Source organism: Peromyscus eremicus, chromosome 12 (assembly GCF_949786415.1).
Source record: "Peromyscus eremicus chromosome 12, PerEre_H2_v1, whole genome shotgun sequence".
Taxonomy (NCBI): Eukaryota; Metazoa; Chordata; class Mammalia; order Rodentia; family Cricetidae; genus Peromyscus; species Peromyscus eremicus.
In genome coordinates this window covers 4091638-4106202 of record NC_081428.1, presented here as the reverse complement: position 1 = coordinate 4106202, position 14565 = coordinate 4091638, and the positions used below count along the sequence as shown (strand labels likewise).

Sequence of the window (14565 nt, the reverse complement as noted above, 5' to 3'; positions counted from 1 at the left end):
GCCTCCCCAGTGCTGGGATTAAAGGTGTGTACTACCACTGCCCAGTTTAACATGAGTGTATTTTTATTAGCTGTGTAAGTGACTATGATTAGATATATTTTCATCTTCTCTTCAAAAGATGCCTTTAGTGCTTAACTGAAGTCTAACTTCTGGGCTAACAGATGCACATCTGGATGTTTTGTTATTGAAAAAAGAAATCCCTGACACCTTACTGCACTCTCTTATCTTTTGCGATCCCCAAGAGTCCTCCATTGGACTCTAGTGTATAAAGTTTGTCATCTCTCCCTCTTTCCTGTTTGCCTGAGTTGGGGTTAAATATTTCTCAGATTTTAAAGAAACCATACGGGAAACATTTTATTCCCGGACTTCTTCGGCTTTTAAAAAGCAGTCACTTAATTTGAATAATGCAGAGCAAGCCTTAGTCCTCACAGGCAGTCACCTGGCACTGGGGAGCAGGCTACCAGGAAAGGGGGTGCCCAGGGGTCTCGGCTGGCGACTCCCCATCTTAAGGCCCCCAGTGGGTGCGGAGGCTGCACCAGCACCCTCCCCTGGCTTCCTCGGACCCAGGAGTGGCAGCCTCACTCGTGGGGCTGGCCTGGACCCTCGGTGTCACGAGGACTCTGCCCCACACCCGCGACGTCTCGCCGCGCGGAAAGGGAGACATTGGGGGACCCGGAGGGGCGCGCAGCGGGCCGAGGGGCAGGCTAGGTGGGATCATCCCAGATGGGATCGGAGCCCCGAGGGCAGTCACGAGCTGCTCGGCGGCGGGGACCACCTCCGGGGCGCACAGCCGCCACCCGCCCTCCTGGAGGGCAGTGTCTGCGGTCTGTCCGGTCCTGAGCTTCCCGCTCCGCCCGTGACCCCTCCGGGTTTTCTTTTGTCCCTTCTCCACTCTGGACACACACTCCTCCCCGCCGTCCGGAGCAGGCTCTCTTCCTTGAGCCTTCCTAGTCTTCTCCACTCCACCCTCTGCTTCCTCTGTCCCCCTCCCGCGGTCCCCGGCCCTCCCCCTCCCCGGTGGGGCTGCGCAGTTTCCCCGAGTCCCCTCCCCGCCCCGCCCCTGGTTTTAAACCTGGCGCGGTGCGAGCGGGTAGGTGAGCGCGCTCGGCGGGTGAGCGGGACTAGGCGCCGACCGTCGGGCTGCCGGACTCGCGTGCCGCCAGCACCATGAGACCCGAGGCGGCAGCCGGAGCCCCGGAGGCTCGGGGACGCCTCTGCCACTGTCCCGGGGATGATCCCGGGAGGCCACCGCTGCCGCGTGGGCCCGAAAGGTGAGGGTGTCCCCGCGGCCCCCGGTGGAGGTGTACCCAGACGCTGAGTTCCTTAGCCTGAGACCGACTACCGCAAAACTCCTGTCTGAAGTGCAGGGACACGGGGCAAGGAAATGGGCCGACGCTTGTGCGTATTGAGGATCTGAAACATGGGAAGCTGGGGGGCCCTGTGCAAAACTTGCCAAAGGATCCCGCACTCTATCACAACGTGGTTGTCTCTTTGCCCTGTAATAGGACTCAGTGTTTGCCCATCCCTGGGACCCAAGCTATCTTTAAAGTTATGAAGTTTAGGGAAATCAAATTAGGTGGGGAGATAGGGAGGAGGGCACTGCTTGGTGATGGAAAGACAGAGTGCCCTACAGAACGCTGTAGCATCAAGAACCTTCAGTGGCAGAGGTGATGTAGTTGAAACCAACCAGCTGTAATGGGAAATCTTGAAGTATCAATGAGAGAAAAATACCTCGACTAAGAAGTGCCCCAGGAACGGTGTTAGATTTAGAGCGCACCTTCTCAGAGTGTACTTGGGAGCAGAGGACAGAGACTTGAGCCGGAGACAGGAACAGGTAAGGCCCTGGCTGGCCCGCGGGCAGACAGGCCTTACGGGAACATGGTGTGTACAGGGCCTCTTGGTCAAGCATGGTGTGTACAGGGCCTCTTGGTCAAGCAGACACTATACTCTCATAGTAACTTTTTAGGGGCAGCAGAGATGCCCGGGGTTCAGTCTCTCCTGGTGCTTGTTTCCAGTTCCGTCCCAGCTCTGTGGAGACCGTGGATGCCGCTTCCTGCAGATGCCGAGCTGACCAGAACTGGAAGCCCGGTAAGCTAAACTGTGGTTGTTGTAGGTAACAGTCAAGCCAGAAAATGGCACCATGTGTATGGCGATCAAAAAGCAAAACAAAACAGGAAAGGTCTCCTCCACCCCACTTCGATCGGTCTTTTAACCCAGAAGTGCCTGGAGGTCTAGCAGGTATACCGAGCTTGAGCGAGCAGGGGTGCTAATGGGCACATGGGGCTCCTGATTGCTTCTCCATCCTTGAAAAGAAACCACGGCGGACTCAGCTGTTGCATGGTAATTACACAGAGGTGGTGTGTGTGTGTGTGTGTGTGTGTGTGTGTGTGTGTGTGTGTGTGTGTGTGTGTTGGGGGGTTGTTTCTTCTGTAAAGCAGTTGGTGGAGGAGGGAAGGGCAAACCCCAGCCCCCTTAGAGAAAAGCCGAGTGCACATTAGCGGGGCTGTTGGTGCCACGGTGCAAAGAAAGGCAGGCGTCTACCTCAAGTGCCCAGAAGGTGCAGCTAGAAGCCCCCACCCGGCGTCTGGCCCTTTCGGAGCTGATGTCTGTGCAAATACACTCAAGCAGAGGGCTTTGCAGGCAAAGATTAATTACCACAACTATTCCTTTATCTTTGCGTTGTCACTTCATTGCTTTTAACTTAAGGCAATGGCTTGCTTACACTTGTTGTATTTTCAAATATGAATTGACTTTTAAAACAAAGGCGGTAGCCTGAGGGAGGACCATGCATTTTATTTACTTAAAGCCCGTGGGATACAGTTTAATGTACAGATGTGTGTAAGCAAAGTTAGGTGTGGGAACCTAGCCCTCCGCTATTCTTTTGCATTAGTTATTTTCTTTAGATTATTGGGTGCTTTAATTTAAGGATGAAGCAAATAAAATATCAGTCTAATAAGTGATATTTTAGCCCTAATTATTACTGCTCCAAATTTCTAAATGATGGGAGAAATTATTCTTTAAGATTCAAGTTCTTAAAAGTCAGATTTTAAAGGTGAAGTTCACAGATTATTAAATTTCCCTCTAGGTAGAACATGACTGTGGGGTGGTTCGGTTGTGTGCGAATCTATAGGTACTACGTGGTGGCTTTTGCTTCTGTTCTGCCGAGAAAGCCCCTTGTGATGCTAATGTTAAAGCGCAGCCCTTTCTAGTTGACTGCATGTCACACAAAGCAGCTACCTCCAAGATTTGGGTGGGTGGGGGAAGCCTGGTGTTCTGTTGGGGTTGCAGAACTGGCAGCCTTCCCACACCCTTGTCAGGGCGGGACCTGGGATCCACCTCTGGGTCTTGTGTTGTCTCCAGGTTCCAGCTTTACTGGGAGCTAAGATTCCTGGTAAGAGAAAACTTGCTCTTTGTTGGGGTCACAGCCTGTCTCTCTGCAGGCCTCGGTAAATCAGGTTCTCCCAAGTGAGCTGGGTGAGTGTACCTATGACTGGGTTGCAGAGCTTCTAGCTAGTAACAGCCCCTCTTGGCCAGACAGGACAATTCCTCAGCCCTAGTCTCCATGCCATTCTATAGGGGAGTATGAGAGGTACTGAGGCTTGATAACCTGTCCCAGGACGCCCAACAAGCAGATCGAAATTATAATTAGATATAAATTTGATACAAGGCCTTGTTCTTTGATTGGAGGAGCCACCTGTACCCATTTGGTGCCCCTAGAGAGCTGTATCCTCCCCTGGACTGGGAAAAAAAGTAATAGGCCAAATCTTAAGAAAAATTTTTTTTGGTCTTGAGGAACCTGAGGACTGGTATATCTGATGATAAACATATGTTCTATCACTGCGTTGCATGACAGCCCTTAGCCTTGACGTTTCTTGGCCTCAGTGCATTTCCCTCCTGGCTACTTGTCCACACTGCCAGGGCCTAGGCCTGTCTACTATCCAGGCTTCCCACCGTAGCCTGACAGTCAGAGGTCCATGGCTGAAACTCTCTGCTCCAGCCTGTTCTTCTGAGCTTAAGAAGATGCACACGCCTTAAACACAGTGCTTAGCTGGTTTACCTTTCTAGTCCCATTTAATTGCCAAAGTGTGAGTGTTTCAATATTTCCCTCCATGAGAACCGATCTTTTATTAAGATCTTTCTGAAAGCCAGGTGTGGTTGGCTCATGCTTGTAATCCGAGCATGTGGGAAGATCTCTGAAAAGACTGAAGCCAGCCTGGGTTACACGGTGAGACCCTGTCTTAAAAAGTCAAAAAGGAAAAAGAAAACAAGGCGTAAAAGTTAAGAGCATGTATGTTTGTGGGGTTCTACAGCTCATGAACAGGTGTTGCACGTCCCCCAGTCTAGTCAGGACAGGACGCTTGAAGGAAGTAACCTCTCTGGTCAGATGAGCCCTGTGCTCTGCCATCTACCACAGCCTGTGCACTGTTGCCCGCCATGGCCATCTTCAGCTGGACAGGATTGTTTGCAGCGTGAATGCCTCAGTTTAGGGAATGTTTATAATTACAAACAGCTTAATCCAGAAGTTGTCCCCTGTCGTTCTGAAGAATCCACATCCATGTGAAGGATCGTGTTCCAAAGAATCTCGCTTAACTCTTCTTAGCTCTTCACGATGTTAGCATGGAGAAGAAACAGAGCTGACACACTATAATGTCTGCAGGGATATCTTGTAGGCCAGTTTGCTCACAGATTGTTGCACACACACACACACTACATACACACTCATGCACTCAGGTTACCTACAGGACAGAATGGCATGGGGAGCAACCGTATCAAAATCTTCTCCTCGTTGGCAGGCTTCGTCCTGTCCCTAATCTGGTTCTCACTAAACTGTGTGGAATCCAAAAGAACTTGGGTTTTCTTGCCTCCCTCAGCCCGTTTTAGCGCCATGACCCCCCCTGTAGAGCTATCAGAAACCCTAGCCCTTAGGACAGCCTGACTCTGCTTCAAGCCAAATCGGTTCAGGTACGGCGCCCAGAGTCTAGGCAGAATGGGGTGACTCAGGACCACCCCCTCAGCTTCCTGCTTACCCCAACTTATCGTGGACAAGTTCAGCTCCCTGCTGTCTCTGGTCCTCGTGTCCTTTGTCACCTGGTGCTCAGGGCTGTTTCTCTCTCCTCAGCTGCTTACCTGCAAATGGCCACAGGCTTATGGGATGCTGCTGAAGGGCTTGTGGTCACCCTGTCTCTCTTCCCCTCAGCTGTCACTTCTGTTTTTATCCTCTCTTACTGGACTGGTGCCTGTCAACCCTTACTTCAGTCTAGTCCATGTGCAGCTCCCAGCGGCCACCATCCTTAGGATACAGACTGGAGACTGGATTATTGAACCCCTGTCTTAAGAGTTGATCTCCAGAGTCAAACCCAACTATATTCATTAGTGCTCAGACATTTGCCTCTATTTGCAGTCTTCAGGAGCAAGCCCAAACTCAGCACTTAGTACTGCAGAGCTCTGGACTCATTCATTTCACCCTGGGCTTCCTTATCTGTGTCTTGTTTTCCTGCCCTTCTTCAGAGAGAGCAGGTCGATGCTTCACTTTACCAGGAAAGTCCCAGGACTCTACGAGAGTCACATGCCTGGGGAAAGACGGCTCATGTGTGCAAGTAACGTGGTATAAAGCGTGAGATGATACGACTTATCATTCTAAGTAAGGAGGAGGGCCGCAGTGGTTTGTAGTCAGGGATATCCATGACAATATGGCTAAGGCCCTATGCATTCCCATCTTTATCATCGTCATTATTTTGTTTGTTCTGGTTTTGTTTTTGTTTTGTTTTGTTTTGTTTTGTTTTTGTTTGTTTTTGGTTTTTCGAGACAGGGTTTCTCTGTGTAGCTTTGCGCCTTTCCTGGAACTCACTTGGTAGCCCAGGCTGGCCTCGAACTCACAGAGATCCGCCTGGCTCTGCCTCCCGAGTGCTGGGATTAAAGGCATGCGCCACCACCGCCTGGCTTGTTCTGGTTTTTTTTTTTTTTTTTTTTTTTTTTTATGTATACAGCATATATGACAGCAGGCCAGAAGAGGGCACCAGATCTCATTATAGATGGTTGTAAGCCACCATGTGGTTGCTGGGAATTGAACTCAGGACCTCTGGAAGAGCAGTCAGTGCTCTTAACCTCTGAGCCATCTCTCCAGCCCTTGTTCTGGTTTTTTAAAACAGGGTTTCTCTGTGTAGCTTTGGAGCCTGTCCTGGAACTCACTTGGTAGACCAGGCTGGCCTTGAACTCACAGAGATCCACCTGCCTCAGCCTCCCGAGTGCTGGGATTAAAGGCGTGAGCCACCACCACCCAGCTTATCATCATCATTATTAATTATTATTATTGCCATATACTCATTGTACATAGTGCTAGGTTTCATAATGACAATTTTTCCAAACATAAGATGTACATTCTCTTCCTTTTGTCTTCCCTATGGTCTCCCCCGCCCACTAGCATCCTCTCTTCCCCTCCCCTCCCTTCTGCCTTCATGTCTCATGTATATACATGTATGTATATATATTTACACACACACACACACACACACACACACACACACACACACGGTTTATATATCTATATAAAATCTAGGACCTGGGAGTTGGGGAGATGGCTCAGTGGGTAAAGTGATTGCTGTGCAATCATGAGGACCTGAGTTCTAATCCCCAGGACCCATGTACAAAGCCTGGTGTAGCGGTGCACCAAGGACTGAGACGGGAATCCCAGAGCTTACTGGCAAACAAGTGTAGGTAAATAGGTGAACTCCAAGTCCAATGAGAAACTCTGCCTCAAAAATTGTTGGAAAGCCAGGTGGTGGTGGTGCACACCTTTAATCCCAGCAGTCAGGAGGCAGAGGCAGGAGGATCTCTGAGTTCCAGCACAGCCTGGTCTATAGAGACAGCCAGGGCCACACAAAGAAACACTGTCTAGAAAACAAAAACAAACAAACAAACAAAACCCCTTTGTTGAAGAGGGACAAAAAATACTCGATGTGGACCTCTAGTCTCCACACATACTCATGAACAAACATACTTGCACACACACATGCACACAAATACACCATACCACACACATGGGTTTAAGGTCTGAACCCTAGACCATCGTGGATAAACATTCTAGGAAGCAGAACCTGTGACACTGAAATGTTTATAAACTCTAATGTCAGTACTACTAGCAATCATTACAGACTACTTAAGTCGTACCTTGAAAACTTCAAGATGGTACCACAGTAGATCCTTGACTACATCTGTCTTTCTACACATTTGTCTTTACAGTGTGAGCCTTGTGGGACCCAACAGACTGTAGGATCAAAGGGAGCCTTTGGGTTCCAGCACCCTGTCAGGTAATATACTACTTCATGGTAAAAAGCATGTGATTTCTAGACACTGGCACACATTAGCGTTTTCAACAGAGTGAAGTAAACATATTGTCTAGCATTATTTTGTTTCCTTACCAAGGAGTTTCAAGGATATTTTGTTATATTTCTGGAATCTGTTTGTGAGTTCATGCATTTAATGTTTCATTACAAGCTGGGACTGGCCACATGACAAATCCTATTTGCCCTTCCAACTCACTGGCAAATACTTCCATATAATCACCTAACTTTCACACGCACTGGCCTACACCTTGCTCATATTTCTGTTTTAGATGTGTTGATGCGTTTTGCACATGCTCTGTCTGCTGCAGGGCTCCTGCCATACTGGGCATAAGCTGGGCGGGACTGTGCTGTGGGGATTGACCCCAGGGTTTCTGGCAGCTCTCCAGCTCCTGCCCAGAAACACCAGGAGCTTCTCCTGAGTTACATTAATCAAAAATGTCTCCAAGTGTTGCCAAGGGTGTCTGGAGCTGGGGAGCAGGGATCCACTGGGACCTTAGGAAGCTAAGCATCGCCACACAGTTTATAACCAGCATGTTCTCTCTCCCTGTCCTCTGACCAGGAAAGGGGACACTAATTAAATCAGCAATCAATTGACAAACTCTGCTTCCTCAGAAGACCATGGGGGGGGGGGGCAAGAGGGGAGGAGCAAATGAATTAATAAGTGAAAAAAATTAAGAAATTATTGGGGCTATTTTAAAATACTTTTCATAATAACTGGAATCTCCAGTCTGCTAAAACTTGAAACTGGAGATTCCAGTTTTTATATATTTGAACTTTTCCCTTCCTCTTTCTCTCCCTTCTCTCTCCTGCTCCTGTCTTCTCCCTCCCTGGCATGTTCTCCTTTCTCTTCCTCCCCTCTCCTTCTTCTTCATCCTCCCCCTCCTCTTCCCCATCCACCTCTTCCTCCTTCCTCCCTCCCTCTCCCTCTTCCCTCCCTCCCTCTCCCTCTTCCCTTCACCTTTCCCTCTTTTCTCCCTCTCCCTCTCCCCCTCCCTTCTCTCTTTTCTTTCTGTGAGAGGGACCCACCCTCTCCTCCTCCTTTTCAGTCACTCCTCCAGGCCAGAATCTCAGGGGTTTCATTCCTGCCCTCCATGGTGTATGTGCGTGCACATGGGAACAGGACATTTAGGGCTCAGGTCATCCACCTGACGAGAGTGAGCCTTTTAAGATTGGAGCCCAGTCAACGTTAATGTCTTTGCTGTGGGTCTAGGTCGACTAGTGTGAGGTTTATTAGCTAGTCCCTCGGCAGGTGTCCACTTCTGTGTTCTGGTATCTTGAAAAGCACCATGTACACAGAAGGCAGAAATGGGGTATTGAGTGCTTCTGTCAGGAGCTTGGGTCCTTTTTTAGGTTGACTAATGGTTTATTTGTTTCTTTCATGTTAGACTTTACTTACCCCTTTCAAAGCGTCAAGAATACCTGCAGAGTTCTGGGGAAAAAGTTCTGGCCAGCTTCCCAGTGCAAGCCACCATTCATTTCTACAACGATGAATCTGAGTCAGACTCTGAGGAGGAAGAAGAGGAGGCCCAGCCCAGCCATCTTCAGAGCCGGGAGGCAGAAGGACAGGGCAGTGGTCCCGGGGGAAAGGGCAGAGCAGGGCTGACAAGCCTGTCGGAGGAAGGGTGGCTCCGGGGTAAGGGTCAGCTGCGTGCAGAGGGCAGTGAGCGCTCCAGCGAATGAAGTGAGTCTCTCCCGTGCTGGTTCCCTGTCCTGGGGACAGCCTTGCCAGGACTCGGCCTCTTGTCCAGCTTCCTCTGCTGGGAGTTCAGAGGCTGGGACTCCGCTCAGCACCTGCAAAGGCCAGGGACTTCACTTTTACTTTTAATTTTCCTGGTCATGCGTGTGTCTGTGTATGTGCGTGAATGTGTGTGTGTGTGTGTGTGTGTGTGTGTCTGTCTGTCTGTCTGTGTGTGATCCATACCTTTGGGGAAGGTTGTCTGGCAGAGACGTGTGTCAACACAGGCCGTTATCAGGAAGAAGGTGGTCAGATCTCATTCAGCTCTCACTCTGAAAGTTACTCCTTCATGAGCACACCACCCCTCCCTTGCCCAGAGACCCATTATCTAGCCATTCTTGCTTTCATAAAAATAGATATTAACTCCCATCTTAAGGGTTCATTTGGTTACTCAGTACCTGTCTGAAAAAAATATTTTTATTTGTGAAAAAAACCAAAAAAATCGAGACATTGAATAATTTCCACTGGAATAAGAACAAGAAGATACACTCCTTTTAGGGGATAAAATAGATGCTTCTGAGAAGTGGATAAGATCTGTGTGTGTAAGTTGTAAAGGGTTAATTTTTCTTACTTGGTGGCCAGTATGGTTTTGTTATTTGCATGGAATGACACTTTTTAATTAAAGTATCGCAGGTAAAATTACTTTGAATTTTATCATTCTGATAACCCCAGGACTGTGCTCCAAGACTCTCCCCTGATTATCTTAGCTGTCTTCTTGTGTATACCACTTTGTATGAATTTGTACTTGGAATAAATATTTTGCAAGATAGTTTGATAATATAAGATGTTCTTAGAGTGAATTAGTTCCTGTTCTAAAGTTTTAAAGATTTTTTAAAAATATTTAACTCTGTTGAAATGATGTATTTTCACAAATGCAAGAAGAGGCCGGAACAATGGCTTAGTGGGTAAAGGCACTTGCCACCATGCCAGAGGACATAAATTCCTGCTAGTTGTCCTCTGACCTTGAGGCATATACAGTGACATGAGCCCCCCTACCACACAGACAGGATGAATGAATGAATGAAAGCATATGATAACAAACCCCAATACTCCTGGCCTGTCATCCCAGCTTCTTAAGAGGCTGAGGCAGGAGGTGCGCAAGTTCAAAGCCTGCCTTGACTTCAGAGTGGGGTTAAGGTGAGCTGGGTACTCCATGAAACTTTCTCACGAGAAGAGTTAGGGATGTGGCTCAGTGGGACAGTGCTGGCCAAGCATGCCTGAGGCCCCGGGTTCAGTTCATAGTCACACACACACACACACACACACACACACACACACACCAGAAATAAAAGCCTTTTTTTTTTTAATAACCTACATCTTCACTGCCCAAATAACATATTACTATTTAATAAAATCCAAACAATGCAAGTACCATAACCAACCTAGCAATTCAGAAAGTTCCATTACAAGGTAAAAGGCATGCTTAGTTTTCTCCCTTCCCACCTTCAGGTAACATCAGATTGGTTTTACTGGAGACAGGCTCTCACCGTATCTGTTCGGTCTGGAAGTCTCCATGTACACCAGGCCAACCCCAGACCGAAAGACCCCTCGGCTCTTCCTCAAGTGCTGGGGCTAAAATCCCGCTCTGCTTCCCTGCCGAACGATTTTCATTTTCTTTCCTAGCTTTTTTAATTGTTCCATCCATTAAAAACAAATGTCTCTGGGAGCCCTTAAAAGCCAGACACAGACCCCATCCTCTCTCTCTCTGCTCCCCACCACCACTACCATCTTTCTCTCTCTGCCCTCCACATGTGCTTTCCTGCAGACCTGGCTCTCCTCTCCCCTCCCCCCACTTTCCTCCTAATAAAGCTCTGAAAGCTAAAAAAAAAAAAGTCTTCCCCCCTCCCTCCCTCCCTCCCACTCCACTATTCTCCCCCTTCTCTCTCTCTTTTTGAAGGGGCCTCTAGACAAGTGCTCTACTAATGCACTTAAAGTTTCTGAGTAAAACTTTCCCTTAAAGTTCTTTTTTTTTGGGGGGGGGGCGGTTTCAAGCAGGGTTTCTCTGTGTAGTTTTGGTGCCTGTCCTGGAACTCACTCTGTAGCCCAGGCTGGCCTTGAACTCACAGAGATCTGCCTGGCTCTGCCTCCCGAGTGCTGGGATTAAAGGCGTGCGCCACCACTGCCCAGCTAAAGTTCTTTTAAATTTATTTTTTCACATGTTCTGTAGGTGAATTCAGCACCTGACTTCACTGGTGACTGTTACATTGATTCACTAAATGAAATCTCTGGCCTGAAAACTCTATGCTTTTTATTTCTTTTTCTTAGTTTTATTTTATTTGTGTGTGTGCGTGTGCGTGTGTTTGCCTCTGTGCGTACTCACATGTGTGAGTGCAGGCACGTTCACGCCACAGCACAGGTGTGCAGGTGAGAGGATAATCTTGGCTGCCAGTCCTCACCTTTCACCTTGTTTGTGGGGTCTCGTTTATGCCTCGCACAGCAGGCCTGCAGCCAATTAGCCACTGAGGTTCTGCCTGTCTTACTGCAAGCATTGGATCACAGACACACTACAGTGTGTAGATGTATGTGGGTTCTGGGGATCCAAACTAGATCCCCACTGCTGCGGGCCGCAGAAATATGTAGTAGAAATTCAGCTGACTATGACAGGCTATACCTGGAAGAAGCCGAGGGCCTTTCCAGAGGATAAAGCCAAGACTTAAAGAGTCTTGGTGATAATTGGCTTTTGAATATTAGCCATTTCCTGCTATGAATTTCATGTGTGTTATTACAGCTTTCCCATTTGATTCTATGAACTTCTAACAGTGTGACTGATCATTCACTGGGCACAATTTCACCTATACAATTAAAATATTTGTATAACTTCTTCCAACTGTGCTAACAACAGACACAGTCAAGATCCCTAATTTCAGGGCTTTCTGTAATACTCCATTAGCAAGAATCCAGGGCAAAAGCATTTTATCTCAAATTCTTCTCAAACATCCAAGGACAGATGGCAGACAGATAAGCATTCCAGACCACCTGCTAGTCTCCCGAGTTAAGGTAAATACCCATACAGAGACAACTGCCGAAGCCAGGTGGATATTGGGTATATAGCTTTGTTTCTTGTGCAAATCAAGCTTAGATCCTCTTTCTTCCATAGCCCAAGTGGTACCTCTAGACTTCCCGTCTAACAACTAACTCAGATCAAAAGGGGCTTTCACATACCAGGTACATCAAGCCATGACGCAGGCTTCCTAGCTACCAAGCAGACTTGCCCCGCCCAACCAGAAAGTGCCAGAGCCAGAGGATTTCGGATTGCATGTGTATTTAGTCTAGACTGGGGAGAGAGGAGGGGGACGAAGATGGAAGGAACTTAGAACCATGAGAGGACAGGAGGGGAAGGGACAGAGAGGAGCTAAGGACGAGTACAGAATTGAAGCTGTGGAGAGAGACTTTGACTTAGAAGAATAAAGTGAATGGACTAAAGAGCTCCGTGTACTTAGACTGAGTCGACCTCCCTCAGATTAAGTCTCACCACTGGTATCATCTCTTCTGGAAACCCAGGGAAAGGATACTTAGGGGCTGGACACTGCTGCAGGAAAATGTGATGGAATTCAGCTATTACAAAAGCTGCTACTTGGAAAGGTCAAGGACATTTCCGAAGGTCAAGCCATGGCTTAAGAAGTCTTGGTGAGCCGGGCGGTGGTGGGGCACACCTTTAGTACCAGCACTCGGGAGGCAGAGGCAGGCGGATCTCTGTGAGTTCGAGGCCAGCCTGGGCTACAGAGTGAGATCCAGGAAAGGTGCCAAAGCTACACAGAGGAACCCTGTCTCAAAAGAAGTCTTGATGATATTTTAGCTTTTGTATATATATCAGCCGATTCCTGCAATGATTTTCTTGTATGCTATGTATGCTTCCAAGAACTCATAACAGTGTATTTTATCTGAAATACCTATCAAGCAAGCATCCAAGGCCTAATGATCTCCTGAATTAAGGTACATTAAGCTCAGACCCTCCTTTCTTATACAGCCTTAGTGGTATTTATACTAACATTATAGACTTCTAACATTTCCCTAACCACCTCTAGGAATGTAGTTTGAGCACATAAATTCCCTTTTTCTGATATATTAACCAATTTTAGCTCTTAGTTAACCTCCTCCCTTACCACTCCCCTTTTGGGTTGTAAAAGAAAGCCTAATGGTCAATGCCTGAGGAAAACTCTTGTCTGCTTTTATGACCCTGTAAGAATTCAAGCCTGGTGACCTTGCTTTAGCTAAAGTACTGCTATTGCATGGGTATATAACTGTAAACCTCAGAGACTGAGGGAGGATTTGAGGATTCTGACTGGAGAACTAGAAGAATGAGATGGAAGATGAGGAAGAGCCAGATGGGGGAGAACAAGATGAGAAAGACCAAGATGGGGCAGAACTAAGATGAGAGAATTAAGGTAGAACTTAGAGGGGACAGCAGATAAATGTAGAGAGAAATCAGGCAAAAAGGAGCTAGGCATGAGAGCAGAACTGTATCTGTGTAGAAAGAATTTTATCCCAGAGGAATAAAGTAGGCAGACAAAAGAGCTCGGTGTACTTAGATTCTTTGTTACCCCACACTTTCATGGCAAGCATTTTTCCATGGAGCATCTTCCCAGCCCCAAGTTCCACACACTATAACTATTTTATCACTTACTGGCATGTATAAATTGTACATTAGGGTTCAGTGTAGCATTACCATCTGTCTTGGTTTGGGTTTTTATTGCTGTGAAGAGACACTGACCACAGCACTGACCACAAAGAAAACATTTAATTGAAGGTGGTTCACTTACAGTTTCAGAGGTTCAGTCCATTATGATCATGGCAGCACACAGGCAGACGAGGTGCTGGAGCTTAGAGTGCTACATCTTGCAGGCCACAGGAAGTCAACTAACTGTCACACTGAGTGAAGCTTGAGAAGAAGAGACCTAAAAGCCTGCCCCCACAGTGACACACTTCCTCCAACAAGGCCACACCTCCTAATAGTTCCTCTCCGTTTGGGGGCCATTTTCTTTCAAACCACCACACCACCGCATGCACTAATCTGACCTAGCCTCTCTTTACCCACCACCCATTTCCCAACATTTACATTCAGGTGGACTTAAATTTATGCATGTACACACTCACACACTGATGTGCATACACACACACACACGCACACACACACAAGCATGCACACACACACTGGGCGGTCATGTGTACACATATGCATATATGTGGGGTGTGGAGGTCAGGAACTTGCAGGAGCCATTCTGTCCTTCTGCTCTGTGAGTCCTGGGGACCAAACTCAAGCTGTGAGGTCTGGTGGCAAGCGTCTTTATCTGCAGGCCCCAGGCAAACTTGTTCTAGCTTCTATATGTGAGAAAGGACATGTGCCTATGCTTGGCCTATTGCATGTATTAATGTGCTACAAATGACAGGATTTAATTCATCTTTATGAGTGAGTGATATGCCACAGTGTCAATATGCAATATTTTTCTTTAATTTCTAAAAATTAATAAATTTTACATGTAGGGGTAT

At 47.6% G+C, this 14565-nt stretch overlaps 1 protein-coding gene across 1 annotated transcript; it reads left to right on the top strand.

Moving 5' to 3' along the window:
- The first annotated feature begins 1167 nt into the window (after positions 1–1167).
- On the top strand, positions 1168–9086 carry Ripply3 (ripply transcriptional repressor 3). Its single transcript, XM_059277826.1, has 4 exons — positions 1168–1271; positions 2016–2088; positions 7240–7307; positions 8729–9086. Exons 1-4 carry the CDS (start codon positions 1168–1170, stop codon positions 9021–9023), a joined length of 540 nt encoding a protein of 179 aa, XP_059133809.1. The 3' UTR covers positions 9024–9086.
- Positions 9087–14565: the final 5479 nt, after the last annotated feature.

Coding starts and splice junctions, on each gene's coding strand:
- Ripply3 (XM_059277826.1), top strand. CDS start 1,168: ATGAGACCCGAGGCGGCAGCCGGAGCCCCGGAGGCTCGGGGACGCCTC. Junction 2,089..7,239: donor TGACCAGAACTGGAAGCCCG/GTAAGCTAAACT, acceptor TTGTCTTTACAG/TGTGAGCCTTGTGGGACCCA. Junction 7,308..8,728: donor GGGTTCCAGCACCCTGTCAG/GTAATATACTAC, acceptor CTTTCATGTTAG/ACTTTACTTACCCCTTTCAA.